Source organism: Cydia splendana, chromosome 22, assembly GCF_910591565.1.
Source record: "Cydia splendana chromosome 22, ilCydSple1.2, whole genome shotgun sequence".
Classification (NCBI taxonomy): Eukaryota; Metazoa; Arthropoda; class Insecta; order Lepidoptera; family Tortricidae; genus Cydia; species Cydia splendana.
The window spans coordinates 6,988,669-7,011,979 of record NC_085981.1 but is presented as its reverse complement, the minus strand read 5'-3'; the positions used below and the strand labels follow the sequence as shown (position 1 = coordinate 7,011,979).

General features: G+C 39.9%; 1 protein-coding gene across 1 annotated transcript in view; it reads left to right on the top strand.

Annotated features, from left to right (window-relative positions):
• LOC134801476 (dual specificity tyrosine-phosphorylation-regulated kinase 2) overlaps positions 1 to 21,565 on the top strand; it is a 213,231-nt gene extending 191,666 nt beyond the window's left edge. Inside the window, exons 2-7 of the mRNA XM_063774083.1 lie at positions 594 to 750; positions 9,218 to 9,403; positions 12,596 to 12,698; positions 14,428 to 14,590; positions 19,372 to 19,492; positions 21,433 to 21,565. Coding sequence (XP_063630153.1) covers positions 594 to 750; positions 9,218 to 9,403; positions 12,596 to 12,698; positions 14,428 to 14,590 — 609 coding nt within the window. The 3' untranslated portion in view covers positions 19,372 to 19,492; positions 21,433 to 21,565. The remainder of the gene's footprint in view (positions 1 to 593; positions 751 to 9,217; positions 9,404 to 12,595; positions 12,699 to 14,427; positions 14,591 to 19,371; positions 19,493 to 21,432) is intronic.
• Positions 21,566 to 23,311: the final 1,746 nt, after the last annotated feature.

Sequence of the window (23,311 nt, the reverse complement as noted above, 5' to 3'; positions counted from 1 at the left end):
TACTTTAATATAATTTCAAGAGTGTCGTGTTTTCTACCCATCACCATCTTAGTTAGTACAACATTTTATTAAAATTTAACCTCGTTATCAGTACCTGTTTCAAGTAAACCAATATTAAGGTTATTTGTTATGATTATGACATTGTGAATTTTCAGTGGAGTTAAACAACACACCACACTTAGTTTATGAAAGTGAAAAATAATTGTAGAGTTCAATATTCCGTCTGACAATGACAAACTGTATGCACTTGAAATATGTCATAGTTAGGTATATATAAATAACTTTGAACTGGATTAGTTCTGCAGAATTTTTACTCTATTATTAATTGAAATGCGCAAATTGGGACATTTGTCACGAATTTTAAATCATAAGTAAGAAATTAGATTGTAAATATTCTGTACTCATCTTACCTATTCAGAAAAGTTGTGAGTACTTATAAGAAAGATCTCTCCATCCTCTGTTACAACACATTTCTTTGACTGGTATTAGGACGAGTTAGTTCGAAGAGATTGTGTTGCTTTGCCTTCTCCATCATCCACCAATTGTATGGTGCTATTGTCGACAGTTTCTAACTTAATCTTTGTTTTTTCCAGGTCATAGACTTCGGAAGCTCCTGTTACGAGCACCAGCGTGTGTACACGTATATCCAGTCCAGGTTTTACCGGGCGCCCGAGGTGATGATGGGCGCGAGGTACGGCATGCCCATCGACATGTGGTCGCTGGGCTGCATACTGGCGGAGCTGCTTACAGGTGAATATGTGTATTATTTCCTTAGGTTTAAAGCTCAAAATCCTTTATTGTAGCATGATATTTAGTAAAGTTTATTTATTGTGGGCTCTGATCAGTACCAGCTCGAAAGAAGGGCTTGTGGCTCCTTATAATAGGGTATTATACTGTATTTAAAATAAATTATTTTACACCATGCATGAAATAAAGCACCAGATAATTATTTAAAAAACACAGATAGAAGTTATTTTTAAACACAAGTTCTATTTAATCAATCGGGTACAAATATAAAAAGTAGGTGAGTTGGCCGTGACGTCACGATGTAATGTTTCATATAAATTCCATATTAGCAAATGGCTGCTATTTAACTGATCACCAGATTTAGTAAAATTTAATACCAAAAAAATCTATTTTACCACCCTAAAATAATGAATGATCACCAAAATTATAACACCATTTTAATGTGAAATGATTACCAATTTTATTACACTTTACTATCCTTTTAAAGGAAATGACACCAAACTAATCATTATTAACCCAAAAATACTAAATGATTACCAAATTTCAAACCCCATTTTAATGTGAAATGATAACCAAATTTTTACATCTTGCTATCCTATTAAAGAAAATGACACCAAAATAATCATTGTAAACCCAAAAATAGTAAATGACCACCAAAATTAGAACTCCATTTTAATGTAAAATTATAACCAAATGTTTAAATCTTGATATCATATTAAAGCAAATGACTCCAAAATAATCATTGTAAACCCAAAAATTGTAAATGACCACCAAAATTGTAACCACATTTTAATTAAAAATGTGCAAATATTTAATATAATTACCGTTATCCTATTAAATTAATTAATCCACTTCGTCACCTTTTTCTAGTAGCATTTTATTTCTGTAACAGTCGCAGTTCTAACCTAACCTAACCCACTTTTCTAGTAGCATTTCGTTTCTGTAAGGGTCGCAGTTCAAACCTAACCTAACCTAACTCACTTTTCTAGTAGCATTTCTTTTCTGCAAGGGTCGCAGTTCAAACCTAACCTAACCCACTTTTCTAGTAGCATTTCTTTTCTGCAAGGTTCGCAGTTCAAACCTAACCTAACCCACTATTCTAGTAGCATTTCGTTTCTGTATGGGTCGCAGTTCAAACCTAACCTAACCCACTTCTCTAGTAGCATTTTTTTTCTGTAAGGGTCGCAGTTCAAACCTAACCTAACCCACTTTTCTAGTAGCATTTCTTTTTTGTAAGGGTTGCAGTTCAAACCTAACCTAACCCACTTTTCTAGTAGCATTTCTTTTTTGTAAGGGTTGCAGTTCAAACCAAACCTAACCCACTTTTCTAGTAGCATTTCTTTTCTGCAAGGGTCGCAGTTCAAACCTAACCTAACCCACTTTTCTAGTAGCATTTCTTTTCTGTAAGGGTCGCAGTTCAAACCTAACCTATCCCACTTTTCTAGTAGCATTTCTTCTCTGTAAGGGTCGCAGTTCAAACCTAACCTAACCCACTTTTCTTTTCTGTAAGGGTCGCAGTTCAAACCTAACCTAACCCATTTTTCTAGTAGCATTTGGTTTCTGTAAGGGTCGCAGTTCAAACCTAACGTAACCCACTTTTCTAGTAGCATTTCGTATATGTATGGGTAGCAGTTGAAACTTAACCTAGCCCACTTTTTAGTAGCATTTCGGTTCTGTGAGGATCGCAGTTCTAACCTAACCTAACCCACTTTTATAGTAGCATTTCGTTTCTGTAAAGGTCGCAGTTCAAACCTAACCTAACCTACTTTTCTAGTACCATTTCGTTTCTGTAAGGGTCGCAGTGCTAACCTAACCCACTTAACTGATAGCAGTTTGACTTACTTTTCTAGTAGCATAACGAAATGCTACTAGGAAAGTAGATTAGGTAAGGTAGGTATGCGGTGCGGGGTACGGGGGGTTGAGCGGGAGGGGCTAGTAATTTTGGCATCAGTTTACTTTATTTGGTAATATGTATAAATTTTTTGGTAATCATAGTGGTTTATTTAGGTGAAAATATCGCATTAATTTGGTCTTCAAGATTTGGTGATCATTAATGATTTTTGGTGATCATTCAATATATTTGGTATTTGAATACAATTTGAAGTGCAGTCGTAATTAAAATGGTGGTACTTTTGTATTTTTAGGCCTTATTTTTTTGGTGTTCAGTAATTTTTTTTGGTAAGCATGATTTTTTTATTTAGGGTACCAAAGTATTTTTTGGTGGTCATTATATTTGTAGCCTTAGCAAATCGTTTTGACAGTTCTAAAAAAGTAACTGATTTGACTAGTGGGAAAATACCCTATTGGTAACGAATTCGCGATCCATAGTCATCAGGGATTTGAGGGAACGACAAAGCAGAGAAGAGAATCACTTGATCAGATTATCATCTCATATTTCAACATTATTCCAACTCGATTAGTGTCTAATTTTGATTACTGTTTAGTTTTTTTTGTTGGTTTTTAATATAAGGAGAAATTTTAAACACTGCTGTATCTTTCTGATGCCGCTAAATCAAGAACTTGTATTAGGTATTTTGTGAACCTCATTTTCAGGACTGATGGAGTCTACAAATCCATGGAATTCCTCATAAATGATTTGCACTCGAATAGAGATTTCATAATTTTTTCATAAAGCATCATTAAGCGATTGCTATGAATTATTAATTTAGCGGTTATTGGTTTGTGTCCGAAGCGCAATAGACACAGCGTCGCACAGACGGAGTTAAGAGCGCTATTACATTTCGGCGTTGAGCGAGTTTAGGTATTTTACGCGCTGCGGCAGGCCGTGCGAGCTCAGTACGCCGATCCCTTCTACCACACTCGCACTACAATGATGGATTAAACATTCTTGATCCTTCGCGAAGCATATTGAAATCAACCATAACAACACTAACTGTACTTAACTTTTAAAGTTCTAAAACTGTTATTTGGTAAGTACGAAAATACTAAATGCAGTGCAAATGTACATAGGGGCTGTTCATAAATTACGTCATCTATTTTTGACGATTTTTGACCCCCCCCACCCCTCAAATCATCCAAAAATCAAGCTTCGGATGAATCTGTTTCCTCCTACGTCATGTTACCATCATCCGATGTCCAGACCCCCCCCCCCCCCACTCCTCCCATTTGAAACGACGTAATTTATGAATAGCCCCATACTCGTACTTATGAAGGTATATTACTCGAAAGAAATTATAGGTACCTACTCGCTTATTTATGTTTTATGTTTCGTCATTGCATTTGGTACCTATAGGTTGTAAAGTTTGTATCAACGAGGGTTTAAAAACGAACTGGTACTGAGGATCTGATGATGATTAAGGTGGTCACGGATACCAATCAACCATGTAGTAACATGATTAGGGTCTTTTGATTAGTCTCAACAAGATCTTTGACACTGAAGATACACAGAGTCTGATGATGGAGCTGGAAGGTGGTCACCGGTACCAATCAACCATGCAACTAAACCACTTCGTGTTTAGGCTCGTTTTATTCGTTTCAACAAGATCTTTGACACAAGATAGCACTCAGGGTCTGATGTTGGAGCCGGAAGGTGGTCACCGGTACCAATCAACCATGCAACTAAACCATTTCGCGTTTAGGCACGTTTTATTCATCTCAACAAGATCTTTGACACAAGGTAGTACTTAGGGTCTGATGATGGAGCGCGAAGGTGGCGACGGGTACCTGTCAATCATCATCAGCTCCATCATCAGACCCTGAGTAGTATCTTGTCTCAAACATCTTATTGCGAGGAATCAAACGAGCCCAAACACGAAGTGGTTCAGTTACATGGTAGACTGGTACCCGTGGCCACAGTCCAGCTCCATCATCAGACCCTGAGTACTAACTTGTGTCAAAGATTTTGTTGCGACGAATCGAACGAAGCCAAACACGAAGTGGTTTAGTTGCATGGTTGATTGGTACCGGTCACCACCTTCCGGATCCATCATCAGACCCTCAGTACTACCTTGTGTCAAAGATCTTGTTACGACAAATCAAACGAGCCCAAACACGAAGTGGTTCAGTTACATGGTAGACTGGTACCCGTGGCCACCTTCCAGCTCCATCATCAGATCCTGAGTACTATCTTGTGTCTAAGGTCTTGTTGAGACGAATCAAACGAGCCTAAACACGAAGTGGTTTAGTTGCATGGTTGATTGGTACCGGTGACCACCTTCCGGCTCCAACATCAGACCCTGAGTACTATCTTGTGTCAAAGATCTTATAGAAACGAATAAAACGAGCCTAAACACGAAGTGGTTTAGTGGCATGGTTGATTGGTACCGGTGACCACCTGCCGGCTCCATCATCAGACCCTGAGTACTATCTTGTGTCAAAGATCTTGTTGAGACGAATCAAACGAGCCTAAACACGAAGTGGTTTAGTTGCATGGTTGATTGGTACCGGTGACCACCTTCCGGCTCCATCATCAGACCCTGAGTATTATCTTGTGCCAAAGATCTTGTTGAGACGAATCAAACGAGCCCAAACACGAAGTGGTTTAGTTGCATGGTTGATTGGTACCGGTGACCACCTTCCGGCTCCATCATCAGACCCTGAGTACTATCTTAAGTCAAAGATCTTGTTGAGACGAATAAAACGAGCCTAAACACGAAGTGGTTTAGTTGCATTGTTGATTGGTACTGGTGACCACCTTCCGGCTCCATCATCAGACCCTGAGTACTATCTTAAGTCAAAGATCTTGTTGAGCCGAATCAAACGAGCCCAAACACGAAGTGGTTTAGTTGCATGGTTGATTGGTACTGGTGACCACCTTCCGGCTCCATCATCAGACCCTGAGTACTATCTTGTGTCAAAGATCTTATAGAAACGAATAAAACGAGCCTAAACACGAAGTGGTTTAGTGGCATGGTTGATTGGTACCGGTGACCACCTGCCGGCTCCATCATCAGACCCTGAGTACTATCTTGTGTCAAAGATCTTGTTGAGACGAATCAAACGAGCCTAAACACGAAGTGGTTTAGTTGCATGGTTGATTGGTACCGGTGACCACCTTCCGGCTCCATCATCAGACCCTGAGTATTATCTTGTGCCAAAGATCTTGTTGAGACGAATCAAACGAGCCCAAACACGAAGTGGTTTAGTTGCATGGTTGATTGGTACCGGTGACCACCTTCCGGCTCCATCATCAGACCCTGAGTACTATCTTGTGTCAAAGATCTTGTTGAGACGAATAAAACGAGCCTAAACACGAAGTGGTTTAGTTGCATTGTTGATTGGTACTGGTGACCACCTTCCGGCTCCATCATCAGACCCTGAGTACTATCTTAAGTCAAAGATCTTGTTGAGCCGAATCAAACGAGCCCAAACACGAAGTGGTTTAGTTGCATGGTTGATTGGTACCGGTGACCACCTTCCGGCTCCATCATCAGACCCTGAGTACTATCTTGTGTCAAAGATCTTGTTGAGATGAATAAAACGAGCCTAAACACGAAGTGGTTTAGTTGCATGGTTGATTGGTACCGGTGACCACCTTCCGGCTCCATCATCAGACCCTGAGTACTATCTTGAGTCAAATAAATACATATAGAATGTCAGGTCGTTTCAAATATTTTTAATCCTGTCCGGTAGTTTATTAAACTGTACCATTATAATTATAATACTATAAAAACAGTGCTAGGATCAAAGTCTCTCGTTGCGGTTTACACGCACACAGTATAGCGTTTTACACGGCGCCCGCCGCACACAATGATAAAAAACCTCGTCGTCGCCGTTGAAAATGTGCGGAGCCGACCGACACACGTCCTGCCTCTACAAGCTCTGCCGCGGCACTGAGCTGGCGCAGCGCGCGTCATCGGTAATATAGAGTAGTTTTCAAAAAATTGCCAAAAAATTATAGTAGAATTTCATAAACACTAATGTATACCAACAGTATAAGCAAACGTTGCAGATTGCTTGAGTATGAAAATGACTTCGATATTAAGTAGATTTTCGTAGGAATTGACACTTGTTTCGGAGAGAAAATCGAGTTCGTTTTACTTTGATTTTCTCTTTCTCAAAGGTATGTAGGAAAAATATAGTTTGATATGCCTAAAGTACAGGGTATTAGCAATACAAAATAGCCAGGTTTAGCAGAGTAAAATTCTCAACATTTCCAAATAAGAGCTCGCCATTCAGTGCTTCACGGGGTTTTTCGGAAACGACCATCAGAAAAAAAATCATTACTAATTTAATAAGTCCTTTTTCTAATATTTACAACGATATTTATAAAGATAAGAAGACGCTTTTACTGGAACAAGTACTCATTGTTTCTAATAATGAGCGCAAAGTCCTGAATTTCGTCGACTAGTATCATCAATTTTGCATTATTTCGACTTTTCTTGTAAGAGCGCTCTTAATGGGCCGTCATTATACATTTTTATCGAATGACTGCACTGGAATCGATACTATATGCCCCATTTCACTGCTGTAGAATCGATCAGCTGACACAAACATACCGATTAAAATCGGAATTCAGCGCTTTCACAATCGATATCACGAACGTTCATTAACAATTAGTATTCTTCCATTTTATAGTTCGGCAAGAGCTACGTGGGCCATACTGAAAGTTTCTGGATTCTGATAAATGAGATGACTTATTATCCTTATGACATATTTATTGTTTTTCGAAGTATATACCCTCACTATTTACACACTTTTGCATTCGCTGGAAGCGTTGTGAAAAGCAGCAGGTCCAGTCTTACTCAGGGACCTCTTCGATGGCTTCGTGGAAAGCATTCACTGCCACTTCCGGGCTTGTAAATCGTAAACCTCCGAGTTTAGGTATCTTTAATTTTTGGAAATAAAAAGAAAGCACATGGTGCGAGATCGGGGCTATATGGCGGATGAGTCATTAATTCCACATTTGAGACCTTCAAATACGCATTCGTTGCCTTGGCGGAATGTGCCGACGCGTTGTCGTGGTGGAGGACTATTCTGCTACGGGGACGCTTTTCACGAACTTTGTCAAACACTCTGGGCAAGCACGTGTTTACATACCAATCTACAGTTACTGTCTTTTGATTTTCAAGCGGAAGAGTGGTGTAATGCCCTGATTTGCCGAAAAAAGAAGCAACCATTTTCTTACCAGTGCTTCGACTTTTATAACTTTCGTCGGCAAGTCTTCAAAAGGAAAGACCCACTCCGCCGATTGACTTTTCCTTTCTGGTTCAAAACAGTAAACCCAGGTTTAGTCACCTGTCACGATATTATACACAGCCGTTGATTGTCCGCCGTCGAATTTTTTTATCATTTTACGGCACCACTCTACACGCAGTCGTTTCTGGTCTTCCGTCAAATCGTGCGGTATCCATTACGTACAAAGTTTCCGAACCTTAAGTTGCAAATGCAGTATCTTTTGCACCTGACTCATTCCAATGCCTAAGGTAGTACGAATTTGCTGGCAGGTAATTTTTTTGTCAGTTTCAATTAGTTGTCGTACAGTATCAATATTACAATCGGTAACCGCTGTCGCCGGCCGGCCTTCACGTTCATCGTCATGGAGATGGTCACGTCCTCGTCTAAACTCACTAAACCACGAATAATCAGAGCTACGAGATGGGGCTTCGTCGCCAAATGCTAATTGAAGACAACCTTCTTCGAAACAAACCAACAAACCAAACCAAACCACATCGAAAATCGTAAAAAATCATGCTTCGAAAATTTTCACGACTTAAATTCATTGCAACAACGACACACAAATTTCAACCCAACGTCACGATGAAAAAACAAATGACAGTCTCACAAATTAAAAAGTAATATACTGCCAGAGAGTCCCTTTTTCAAACCCTATAATTGTTTTTTAATTTTCGTTTTCTAAGTGGCCAGATCCAGGAATTATCAGTATGCCCTAAGTATATGCTATGCTAGTGTTAAAATTATAATTCCATAAAAAGGGATGAGTAATTTCATGTGGGGTCAGAATTCTCCTGGCACAATTGGTTCTCTAGACTCCATTTTACAAATTTAGTACTTTAAAACATCAAAGTTGATTTAGCAAGCAGTATGCACCGAAATAAGATTGTTTTAGGAGCTATATATAATTCGGGCGCCGAAACTTCACTCAGAATATCAATAGCCGTAATGTTTACGAACGCCAAACTTTATGTATTTGCAAATGCATTATTTTTAGACACTCTTCAGTTATTCTAAATATTTGTGTTCATTTTGCAAAGAGAGATAATAAAGTTGCTAAGTCCACTCAACGTTTGTTTTGAAGTTTGTCTTAAAGCTTCTCTCAAATTGATAAACTTAGTAAACACGTGCCCGAGGTAGTTTAATAGCCGAAACAGATGACGTTGGCGCTGCACCATATGTTTTCTGGTCACTGAATTGTCAAACCTCAAATTTTGACAACCAAAGTTACCGCAAAATGTGCGGAGCCGTAGTAGTAGAATGTATTGGCTTCGAAAATCTTCTAAGAACGAACCTTCACGATTTATTGGTTAATTAAATACTTGAATTTTTCCAGGGTTCCCTCTGCTCCCCGGCGAGGATGAGGCGGACCAGATGGCCTGCATCATCGAGCTGCTGGGCATGCCGCCGCAGAAGCTCATCGAGCAGGGCAAGAGGTCCAAGAACTTCATCAGCAGCAAGGGACTGCCGCGGTATTGCACCGCCAATACAATGTCGGACGGTTCCACGGTGCTCGTCGGAGGTACGTTACTATTACTAGTTATTTTTCATTTTCACATGCAACAGATGAACTTGCAATGTATATATTATTATATGTGTTTATTGCCTAGATATTATGCAATATCTATGAAAACGAATAAAGTTCGATGGAAACAAGTTAGAGTAGATACTATCCAAAAAGACGTGAATGATTGAGATCTTCAGTAATTAAGGAATAATTACGAATATAAGTATGTAAAACTGTCAAACGTTCTCTGCCATTAAAATATTTAGGTATATTAAATCACAGCAAGAGTTTTTCATTGAAGAAAACATTTCCACGTGTGGTGACTGATTAAGTACTTAGGTACAATACAATACAAATACTCTTTATTGCACACCACATTACAGAAAACAATACAAATAATACAGGAAGAAGAGGTTAAACAACAGGCGGTCTTATCGCTAAAAAGCGATCTCTTCCAGACAACCCCTTACAGGGATAAGTTCGCCTTTGTACCTTTATTTCTGTAAATATTATGTAAACCTGTGTTGTGTACAATAAAGTGATTACTACTACTACTACAACCTTTAGGTAGCGGAAATTAATAAATTATTAGGTACATTGATATTTTAATTGTTGTCCAAATGTTTCACGGTTCGCGGAGGTTTCACATATCTTCTTCATTTCTGATTCGTTTATATTTCTATTAATTCTGTTTATATGTCGGAAACTTATGTTGCTGACGAAATGTACCTTCCCATACTATCGTGCATTTTTCGTAATTATATCCTATCACTACAGGAATTGTTTTCGCTTAAGCGATAATTAATTATCGGTAAATGTTTGATTAGATGCTTAGGCAAATAGTTTATGAAGTTTAGATAAATTAATTACCCACGGCTCATAGCTGGCTTAAAGTCCATTAAAGACGGATTGGCTGTGAATTTTGCAGCACCGAGTGTAGATTTTGATGACGGCAATCGCGTCAGTATTGGCGCATACATTCCCAAGCTTTACCTCGCCCACGCAACTTTCCCGTGTTTACAAAACAAGCCATTGATTACAATGATTGCACACACAGGAATTTAAACCCGGCTGCGCGACTTTGCCAAAATTATGACACTATCAAACCCTCGAGTGACTCAGTCCTGTTCTCTCCAAGATTTATGCTACACCACCAGACATCTCTGACGGTGCGTTGACTAACTGAAACATAACATACTTACTAACGTCTCAAAATAAGTGTCTACGTATTCGAAGTTCTCTGTAACCTTTACACGCCTTTTTTCCCAAATGATATGCATGCGTGATTCAGAAATGCCTAACCCACTCGGGATTTGGGACTATTCGTAATAGGTGCATTTTAATGTGGGAAGTCTCATCTTAAAATGTCACGCCTCTTAAAAAAACGTGTGCTTTTTTTACATATAATTGATATGACATAGTAAGAGTTATTTTACCGTTACTTCCAAACAATATTGTTAAGGACTGTTGTTCAACAAATACAAAATAAGAATTATTTATGTGAGCAGTAGCAATTTTTACAATTAGTTTAGAATATAAGTTTCTGCCAAAAAAATAGACTTAATATCCTATCTTTGTCCTTCCCCGGGCTTCCGTCTAATTCCATACCAAATCTCATATAAAACGGATCAGCGGCTTACGCTTGAATAGGTAACAAACAGACAGTCAGACAGACATAGACAGAGTTACATTAGTATCATAATGCGAATACTCGTTGTTCGTCGCGATACACAGTGATTTAAACAATTAATGTTTATTATGACGTCACTATTAGATACTGGTCTTTTGATTAAATGCCAAATTGCACCTATAACTTCTATATATCAGCTTAACTATAGCAATATCATAAATTGTGTTAGTCAACAGTGATTTCAGCAGTCACTGCCCTGAAATATAAAAAAAACGTTACACATCATGACGTTAACCCTGAAGTGACTAACCAGAAACGAGTTAATCAGATAGAATAGACTAACTATATATACGTCTATGACACGTTGACAGTCTGGTGGTTTTGGTAAAAAGCCAAAAGTTGCCCTAACACTTGACGGTTTAATTTAGTGTCCGATTTCGTTTCTGGCCCGTTTTATGTGCCATAAAAACGTTGCATTAAAATGTGTTTTCATTTTAAATATTTTTCTTGGTAAAAAGTTTTTACCTTGACATGGATGGATTGTATAATAAACTGTTATTCTGGCAACTGAATTGCATAATTTCAGTTTGTGACGTCAATAGTTAATTTAAACATTTGTCAAACTTTAACGTTTATCTTTTGACAGTTAAATAGCTGCTCAATATCAACCTAATGTTGTAAAAAATAATATTTTTGGCTCAGATTATCCGATGTAATACTGTTGACGTGATAACGTCTTATAAATCGATGCACACCGGTAGCATGCACGAAAAAGTGTCACGTTGTGGACGGATCTCCATGGCAACGTTGTGGACAGATTTCCATGGTAACGTTACGTAATGTAATGGTAATGTTTTCTTATGACGTTATCACGCAAAATTATCGTCCGTAAACCGACTTTACAGACAACCATATTTTTTTGTGTTTCTGGGTGCATACATTTATGATTTTTTAAATAACCAATTGGCTTGCTGATATGTCAAAACGAGTAAAGTTAGTTCAATATTGTCATGTACCTTATATCTTATCCTACATAATTGTGACGTGTCCCAGGTTGAGAGAACATAACAAGCGTATGTGAAACATAAGACGTGGAACATCAGATTAACAAATAGGCAGCTAAATGTATTTGTACACTACAATTCAATTCAATTCAATTATTTATTTAATTCAAGATAACAGAGATCCCATTGTGTTAGTATTACATATTATAAGGCTTAAAAACTATATTAATACTTAAAACCCTGGTTCTACGCAGTAATGAGGCCGCTTTCTTGCACCAGGCGTGACTCACTCCGCGATTTCGTCGCTTTGCAACAGGTAGCTAAAAGTACATCCGTTCCACACCAATTTTGGTGGCTAGCCATATAAGCCGCGCGTGGCGCTGTCGCCACCTAGCGGCCATATCTGTCCTGATCGTAACAGACGCGTTTTGTTTAGAGAGTGAGTCTTCTGTACCTAGTACTATTATTTATTCTGTGACTACACATAGGTTCAATAAAATGCGTTTCACACGAATTGTGCCATTAATGCTACATATTCTTATACTAACGCAACGTATTTTGTCTGTGTTCCAGGTATGTCCAGAAGAGGCAAGCCCCGAGGCCTACCCGGCTCGAAAACGTTCGTCACAGCCCTCAAGGGATGTCAAGACAAATTCTTTATTGATTTCATTAGGAGGTGAGTAGATAGCTGTAATGTAACTTGCGGTACAGTCGCCATTACATATATCGGAGCGGCCGAGGTGCTCAAAAATATCTGAACACTTACTCTAACGCCTTGACAATAGAGGCGTGTTCAGATATTTGTGAACACCTTGTCCGCTCCGATATATCTGATACTGTACTTTGTTGATTGTTTGAAGTTGTGTGTTCATATTTAGCGAACGGGCCGTAAATGTAAAATAAAACTAGTAAGATTCAGAGCGCGCGAGCATTTTGCAAATGGCGCACTAGTGGTTCATTCGCTAGTTCTGGACGCGAAGCAATGTAAGAAAATGTCCTGACTTAACCTGAGGGTGCTTTTAATACTGAATATTCGTTTGTAATTTTGTTAATCAGCCTTTCTGAATCTGCATTGGAGATGGAAGTAGACAGACTTTACTTTTCGAAGTTCGTGCTGGATATAATTGATTATTGATTGAGTGTATAATTGATGAACTACAGTTTACACTAATTTCTCGAAGAACTTCGTCAAATCCATCCATCAATCAATCAATCCATCGTCTCTTTCTTTGTTTGTAGTGTAAACCCTCACATCGCCTGTAACTAGGGACAATTTGAATTGTTGGATTGGAAATGGATGTCGAGGGGAAACTTAAATTATTTATAGGTAGTTCAATTAATCATTCTCAATTAGCTTGTGGACCTTATTATTACTAGTGGCTCTGTGAGCTGTAGACCTCGCGAGCAGAGCTTTAAATAACATGGTACTATAAGAGCTTTAAATATAGTAAATTAAAAAAAAAAACAATACTAAATGTATGTGTAAAAAAATACAAAAAGTTATAATAATATCCCAGCATACAATTACTGAGGATCGAACCCAGACCCTCTGTGCAAACAGAAAAAGCGAACGTTTACAAACTGAGCCAAATAGTTCTTAGATGGGTTGACGAAATTTAGCTACTTCTTCTCAAATTAAAATTAGTTAAAATTAAATATCTCCATACCTTCGAAACCAGCGAAATAAATTTTCTGAATTTTTGGCCATTTAATCTATAAACATCTCAAAAAGAAAACACTCGTATGGTACCGATACCACTATTTGTTTAGGCGCGAGCTATCACAACTCCGCCATTTAAAAAAAAAACAAAAAACCGGACGGACAAAAATTTTTTATTTAGACATAGAATCCAGTCACAAAATTTCACGAGATTCGGTTAAGAATTACGACCTGTAGAGGAGAACATCCGGACATACGAAAGCAAAATGCTCCAGTCGAAACGTAGACCTTCGCTACGCTCCGGTCAATTATTCAGAGCCCACTGTGTCCCACTGCTGGGCAAAGGCCTCCCTCCTCTTTTTCCACTCGTCTCTATTTTGTGTTATGTCTGGCCGGCCTCTCAAAAAGGAGTCTAAGTTATCCCGCTGTCGCCGGCGTGGTTGGACTCCGGTTGTGGACCTTAGGTAGTTAATTTTATTAATACTTACTTACTTGGTTGGCGTGATGATCCAAAATGAGTGTTGGCCTCCAACACAAGAGCACGCCACTTTGCTAAGTCCAGGGCGGTATCACGCCAGCTTTCACCGACGCCGAGCTCACGGAGATCTGCCTCCACTCTATCTGCTTAACGGTATTTAGGATGACCAACAGGTCGACCCAAGTCGTCTTCTTCACCCATCCTTTCGAGGTGGCCAAGCCACCAAAATCAGAATGCGATATAATAGAAAACGTGTATGTATTCCAGATGCCTAGAATGGGACCCGGACAAGCGGCTGACGCCGGCGGCGGCGCTGCGGCACGCGTGGCTGCGGCGGCGCCTGCCGCGGCCGCCGCACGAGGACGACGCCAACCACGTTAGTATCGCGCACCACCCAGCGCACGCCACAGCCAAACGGCTGGACAAATAGGTTCGTTACTTTTGGTTGCCGTTGCTTGTGGTATTCACTAACGACTACTAACCGGGAATGGGAGACTTAACCCTTTGAACGCCACGCCTGTCGTGTCACGGTCACGTCATCGTGAACCTTGTAATGGTCTAAGAGCTAGCTACGGAAATAGGTTTGCAATTTATAGAGCAACGAAATCCCTCTAGCTAGTTAGTGTGCCATACTATCATTATTAATAAATCCGGGCGCCTGGCAGCTGTTCAGCGGTGGGTGTGACAGTGCTTGGTCAACAAAGGGGTTGTAAAAACAATTGAAGATGTGCAATTTATAGAGGGGACCGAAAACGAAAACTTTGGGTAGCGAAACACGATAATATTAGACCCAGTAAATGAGATGACTTGGCACTTTTTCGCGCATCTTGGACGTCACTGGCACTACTTTTCCCCCAGTTAAAACACCTAGCAATGTTATATTCGAATTAAATACATAATTAGCTATTATATCACACCAAACTCGAGAGCTCTATAAATTGTACACCTTCAATTTATTAAACATCTCTCACTCACACTCACCGCTGAACAGCTGCCAGTCGCCCGAATTAATTAAGAATGATAGTATAGCACACTAACTAGAGAGGCTTCGTTGCTCTATAGATTACAAACCTATTTCCGTAGCTAGTTCTCCGTCTATAATGCACGAAGGTTGATGTTTGGCTGTAGCCGCGCGCGTCAGTTGACGTCAAAGGATATATCCGTACTAAGGTGTAACAAAAATAGTGGGGATCCGTTTAAGGCCTTATACGGAATATGGCCTTAAACGGATTCTCAGAATTTTTGTTACATCCTGAACCTATATAAAAACTAATCCGTTAATCATGACAAAACTCGAAATATACAGGGTGGCCAAAAAATAAGTGCATTCCCGTTGCCAGGGAGGTTTTGGGATTATACTGAGCAACTTTTACTATGGGACCAACGCCAAAATCGCGAAAAAAAAATTTGGCTGTTTGATGCATTTTGGCTGGTCCATTTTCTATGGGAGGGTAAATTTATTTTCGCGATTTCGGAGTTGGTTCCATAGTAAAAGTTGCTCAGTATAATCCCAAAACCTCCCTGGCAACGCGAATACACATATTTTTTGTCCACCGTGTATGTAATAACAAGTATAGCAGGGTTTTAATCGTCTATATCAGCAATTGATTGTGTTCTTAGAACATGCACTAAGTCTGTCATTTATCGGTCAAATACAACCGGACTTTTAGACGGTAATAAACCTTTTTTTGGAAAAAATTAAGATTTGAATTTTGGAATTTAAAAATGGTGCGATAATGTCAATATCACGAAAACATGTAGGTATAAGAAATCTGAAATGTAATAATTCTTAAAAAACATTAGAAACTGGTAAAAACCTACATAGTTGTAATCCAAACTAATTTATATTTAACATAATAATTACCACAAGCAACATTTTATTTAAGTTAATTTTTAGTTTAAATATTCATTTATGTTAATTGTTTTGGGTTTAAATCTGTTTCACCTAGCTGGGTACCTACTTGCGTAAGGCACTCAGGTATGTATTGATGTGTAGATAGCCACTACTAGGTTGTCTCTTTTCAGTTGTTTTTATTAGTTCAAAGTACTCGTCGCTCAGAACTCAGAAATCTAAATTAGTGGTCGAACAATTTCGTTCTAGTTGTAATCTACACATTAGAAATATTTAACCCTTTGAATGCCATGCCATGCCTATCTTGTGCGGGGCGTCAACGTGAACCTCGTCGGAAATGCACTATGATTGATATTGTGCTGAGCCGCCTCAGCCTCAGTCTCATCTTGGCGGCAAAGGGTTAAGAGAAGAAATGAGTAATGAAATAAAAATTGTTCGACGACTGGGTTAGAAATTGATTACTGTTATTTTTATTATGTACTTTTATTTATGAGCTTTTTCTATGAATTAAGCTTTATTAAATAGTATGTGCATGGTTACTTCGGCTACTTTAATGCTATTTAGATTTTTTTAGTACTTATAGTATCATATGTGACGTTCCACGGGAAAAGGTACCTTATGAGGGTTTCTAGTTTCGGAGATATGAAATGTTTTGTAAAGAGGTGAAAAAATGCTCAATTTTTTTTTATTGTGTGATCTGAAACCTTAATGCGTAACGTTTGTTTACCTGTTTTTATTTTTGTTATAAGTTAGTTATAAGCCTAGTAATGTCGTCTCAGAGTTTAGTAGAAAAGGTACCTTATGGAAAAAAGATTGAAAATTCCCAAAAAAACTAGTCAATACGGGAAAAGAAGTTTGGTAGAGAACTGTATTAGCATTCTGCAAAACTAATTTGATAATTTCAGTTCTGGTTGGGGCGCCTCGCAAATATTATAACCGTACATAGACCGACATCACAAATCCAAGTAGCCTGCTATTATACCAAAGTTACTCTCGTCAAGTCTTTCTTAACTAGAATAATCTTCATTTGGTTTGGTCGCATGCAGTAAATCAGCCATTGGTTTGCTGAAAAATGTCAATACCCGACGCATTACCTTATGGAATATCTGAGGTCATTGAACCTCAATGCCGCTTATCTTCAATAGCAACCGAAATATATTATTGATAAGAAATAGACGATTTATACCATCTTAACCCCAAAATATTATTAGTTTATCCTAACTGTTCCATCATCATCATGCCTCATCATGTAACTTAATCACAAGGTACCTTTTCATTACATACAAATTATTGGTCTTTTTTAAGATTATTATGACGAAGAACTAATTAAATTTGGGGCAGTTTAATGTAAATTAATATTTTCTATTCATAAAAGATAAACTGTAATATGATTGATATTTTGTAGTGATGTATTATTAGATTTATTTCCATAAGGTACCTTTTCGTAAATGTATGGAGCAAATACTGTTATTGTTATGTAAGTTTAAAGTGGCATAAGGGGTTAAATATAGTATTTAGTTGGGGTTTTAGGATTTATTTCATTTGAATGACAGAATTTCTTTCATATGTGCTCAGAAAAATTGATTGTGTGTCACATTAAAAGTAAAAATATTCAATTTTGTGATTTTATATGAAAAAGTCAGAAAATACATTTTCACCTCTAAATCGGTATTGTTTTTTGCTTAAACTGTCTGTCAGTGTCGTTTTCTAATAGATAGAATTTAAATCTTGAGAGCTCATTGCAATCAATCGTGAAAATGAAATAAAACTTTATTTTCAAGAGATTGGCTAGTATACACATAAATCAGTCGATATCAAAAGTTTATATTTGCATTACAGAACAAGTCGCAATATTTTTTTAATCTCACATATATAAGGTATTATTATTTGTAGTCAACTATGTAACTTACTTCAGGAACATAGTTTTTTAGGCGGCTAAACTTAAAACTTCTCTATCGTAAAGTTGCTAATTTCACAACATTATTTTCAAAAAATCATATCTCTGTAACTACGCAACCTAGAAGGTTGATCTTTTGTGTTATCGATAGCTTATTTATTGTAGATTACTGGGGTATGCATAACTTCATACCCGCCATAAGGTACCTTTGACCGTGGGACGTCACATATTATTATTTTATGCTATATCATTAAATTATCTTTATATCAAGTTGTATATCTCTGCATATGCACGAAATAAACAAAATTAGCATCTTCATACATTAGATTTTTTTGAACTATTATTGGCAGTCAACATTGCCAGCACTTTATTTTAATACATTTATTAGTTACAATCGTTCCTATCATTTGTGTGTAAGTAATTATCTAAATGTTGTATGTAGTATTAGCTACTTACACACGTTATTCCCGCGCTTTATTACCTCCTTGAATCTCGCGGACCCAAAATATCGTGTGGGCAGAAAAGTTATGTCTAAGTTACGTCCAACGGACGAGATATGGCACGCGATTTCATACAAAATGTATGAAAAGTTTGTACATGTTCGCATTTTGTTTGCAAATCGAAGACGCAAAGTGTCCAATTTTTATCCCAGCGTCGACAACGCAGCGCACGGCACAGACGAGACGCAGTGGACAGAAATTAAATTTGTACGAGTTATTTTATTTTTAGGAAAAAAATTAAATAACTCTACTTATATCGATACTTTAGTGCACACTCGTACTAATTACGAGGAAAATTTTGTTCTAATTAGTACCATAGTGTACCAGCAAAAAGTCGCGATTGCAACGATTTTTTCACGTAATTAGTACGAGTGCTAAAAAGGGTATCGACATACATATTTCATTTTTGTCCGCTGCGGGTGGGCCGCTCTATTTGCTGCCGCGACTGCAGCAACGTTTTACCGGCCTCTTGATGGTGGGTACGCGGTGGGATTCGAGGGGTTAACAGTTTACCCCCTTATTCATAAACGCGTTACAAACCTCAATTAGCTAATAATCGTTTGTCCTTATCTGTCATTTTGACTTCTGTATTTGTAAGAAATGGATAAAACATAATTTATAGTACCTACATATGGTCCTATTTTCCCGCACTAGTGCGTAAAATTGCATTTTTCGTGCGATGTCAAAAGTTTAAAGGGCCATATGCACTGTAAAACGTTGTACGATACACGTGCGAATAGGTAATTCGCAACTCGTGTCGATTTAAAACACTCCCTTCGGTCGTGCTTTAATTTATCGCCACTCGTTTCGAATTTCCTCTTTTCCACACTTGTATAGTAAAGAACTATTAACTAAATCAGTCCCGTAAAGTTTTATGAATAAGGGTGTTAGTCGCCGGCTTCTATTTATTAGAGTGTGTACTCGGGTAGTGCATTAGTTAACAATGTGTATGATTGTTGCAGTCCGTGAGCCTGGCGGGCGCGGGCGGGGCGGGCGGGGCGGGCGGCGCGGGCGCGCGCGGCGGCTCGCTGCGCACGCCGCTCGCGCGCACGCCCGTCACCTTCAACGCCAACCAAGTCGCCAGTGAGTACCACACCTACTATACACTAGTATAGACACACTTAGATTACGAGTGCTTCAGATGGCGCTGTCCACGCGTTAGCAAACTGGCTCCAACCAACTCTGAGGCCCGCGACCAGCGGCGGGGGAAGCGGCAAATCTAAGCCATTCATACATTGCGCTCGACTAAATGTATAACAATCTTGATTTACCGCTCGCCACGCCGCCGGTCGCGTGCGTCCTGTCCGTGGCCTAAGATTCGGCATCAGATTCATCTTTAGGCGGTCTTCACACTGGATGCGTGTATACACGTGCATAACGCTGTTTTGCTCAGATACCGAAGCGGTGTGCTCTTCCACAGCAGTGTAATTAATTACCGCATAAAAGTGGAAGTTCGCGCCGCGACGGAGACAAGCGACCGAGACAGAAGACCGCGACCGGAGACCGCGACCATCACTTGACCATAGGCAACATAATTATAAGCGACAGTTCGCGGCGAGACAGAGACAGGCGACAGAGACGCGAGAGGTCTCTGTCTCGCCGCGAACTGTCGCTTATACGTTGCCTATGGTCAAGTGATGGTCGCGGTCTCCGGTCGCAGTCTTCTGTCTCGGTCGCTTGTCTCTGTCGCGGCGCGAACTTCCACCTTAAGCTACGAAACAAATACATTTCTCAGAGACAGACATGATACGAAATTACCATCAGCGAGTACATTTTTACATACTAAGGTTACATAAATCATATACAGATGGCGCAATTCTTGTTTGTACATACGCTTTCTATTTAAAAAAATTCTGAGAATTTTAAGCTACTAAACAAATACATCTATCAGAAACAACACCTTAAAAAAACTCTTTTTCTTTAATTCTATTTTACAAAAACCTCTTCCACATATATTATGATTTACAACTTCTTAATTCTTACTTACTTCCTTCTTTCAAGGTCTCATGCGTACATCAAGTCTTAGTAAGTTTGTTACACAATTATCTGTGTAATTGTATGTATTTGTAACCCTTCTGCCTGACATCCTCTCACTGAAACACTCATGTCAAAACAAAAACATTTAAATGCAGTATAATATGTAATTGTCTGTATGTACACTCATTTTAGATGCATCTATATCGTGTCAATAAAAAAAAAACAAAGTTGATGTAGTACATATTTATGTATAACTCATATATCTCATATGTACCCAACCCACCATGTTGTCCTTAGCATGATATCTGTCATACGTTATTTATATTAAGAATACATACTGTCGATATATAAATCCCTTAAATTATTGGTGCCATTCAGACAAATTGCTTGCCTCTCCCGAGACAGTGGATTTTTCCACTTTTATTTCTGAGCTTTTTGACAGCGTTTTCTGCTTGATATAAAATTAATTTAAATCTCTGCCCGTTTGTTCTTTGCTACTAAATGTGTCTTTTCAGTCAGTTTTGATAGCACTCTTGAGAGGTAGGTACTTATCTAGTAGGATTAGAGACTGATTTTCTATTAGAGATGTAACACTCGTACCAGCTTAGTACCGTATTGAGGTGTTTTCAATTCATATTGCAAGAAACTCCATACTGTAACACCATAGTGTATCACACATAATAAAATTGTCAGCACGTTTCAAACGGCGCTTAGTACATTCATATATTGGCCTGCCATCGCGTTTGGGTATCGCCGAAGACGTGGGGACGGTACGTAAGACAGCTGGTGATTCTTTCACGGGCGCTGTTGCCCCACGGGCGTCGGAAGCACGCTTTTACCTAGGCTGGAAGCGTGATATCACCATCACCCAGCCGGAGGTCCCTTTACGTGGTCGTGCGTGCGCGTGGTCGACGGCGAGGCGATAGGGTAAGGTCGTCAGAGTCGGGGCCCAGCTACGTGTATCAGTTTTTAATAGAAGGGAAAGCGTATGGAGGGAGATTCCGAAATACGACGCCAGTTCTAACCGTGCACAATTGTCGTTCCAGAAGCGAAACTCCAAGCTGCACTATCGGAAGAGAGTGGGTCGTCGGCGGGCGCCAGCGGGTGTGGAGGCCGCTACTGGGCGGGGGGAGGCAAGCTGCCGCACCTGCCCGCCCCCCCCGCGCCCTCCTAGCCCGCCCCCGCCGCCGCCCGCCGCCTCGCCAAGGTGGGACTGCTGCTGCCTCTAGCGACGCCTACTGGCTTGGCACAAGACCGTTGAGCCGCGACAGTATAAAGCGAGCGGGATATATTACCGGTCCCTCTCTAATTAATACAGTTAGAAAAGGACGGGTAGTCCATCTCGTGCACGACATACTGTCGCGGCGCTCCTGTACTTATTTATAAGATCCTACCGACTGCGCCAAAACATTATTTAGTGTTTTATCACTTATTTTAAACACTATTTTAATTTGAATTTCCAAGTCAGGGGCAAAATTAAATTATATAGATGCACATCTCTCTAGTCAATAAAAAGGTGATATATAACCCGTATGTGTTTGTCAGGTGTCATCCCTGGAGGCACCGCGGCTGGCGGCGGCGACGGCGGGCGGCGCGCGGCTGGAGCTGGAGCGGCGCTCGCTGGACCTGGAGCGCGAGCTGCGCGCGCACGACAGCGACGCCTCGCTCGACGACCGCGACCACCTCGTCTGATGGCCGGCGCCGAGCGTGCCGAGCGTGCCGAGCGTGCCGAGCGTGCCGAGCGTGCCGAGCGTGCCGAGCGTGCCGAGCGTGCTGAGCGTGCCGAGCGTGCCGAGCGTGCCCCGCCCAGGCTGGCGCCGCGGTGCCGCTCCGTGCAAGCGGACTCTCTGGCGCGACGTTGCCGATTTCTTCCAACGCTTTAACCGCCGCTGCCGTGATGAAGTGCACTCTTGACAGTAACTCGAATGTTCTGTTTGAAAGTGATGATGTTTTGAAGAGCGAGCGTTTAATAGGCGGCGGAATCTGAAAACGCCACTGACGTTTGTGATGTCGAAGATTTGAAGCTGTTTGACGACGCTGGACTGTCTTGTTATCATAATGAGCGAAGCAACATCACGATAGCGAGCGGCGGTTAAAATGCAAAGAAAACTCTTCTGAAGTGCGGTGTCGGTGTCCGGTGCTGTTCCGGTTCGACCTGGTGCTAAAGGACTCGAGGGTCGTGCCGGCGCGACCGACCGCTGCCTTACTTATATACGCTCCGACTGATCGATACGTTTATTTTTAGTTGAACTAATTCCGATTTGACGCGCCTCTGTAACCCCCTCCGTGTCCAGAGACGAACGTTCGAACCCGATCGCCCCCATGTTCCTACGTTTAGTTATAACCTATAAATGAGGCAGCGGTCGGCGATTTTTCGCTTGGCGGCGAACGTCCAATCTAGTGCATAGCGGCAAAATTGATCTCAATAAATAAATAAAGACTACGAACGTTTAATAAGGACATCTAGTGGAATTGTGCGAGTACTAACGTGTTTCGTTTTCTATGTATTATACGTACGTGTAAGGACGTTAAGACGTGTCGGTGTTAGTGCCTACTGAGTCTGGTTTAGTGATAGGAACCTCGACCACTGTTTAAGGGAACTATTATCGTTTTACCGAGAGTCGGTGTGAGTCTAGAGCGCTTGTGTAAGCGCTGGCCGAGTCACAGACGCGGGCACACGACGTTGTAGTCTCCCGCGTTTATTGATACCTCCTTTTTTAAACGAACCCTCTCGGAACCGTAGCTTAAGCGAACTATTAATGTGTGTGACTATATTAACGTAACATTTTCTACAGAATCAAACGTTCATTTCTATCGTAATTTTGAATTAAGTTTCCTTTTGTAGTTATTTAATTTCTCAAGTGATATAGTGAAGCTGTATTCGTAACGAAATGGTGACCTTATAATCGGAATTATTAAAGGATA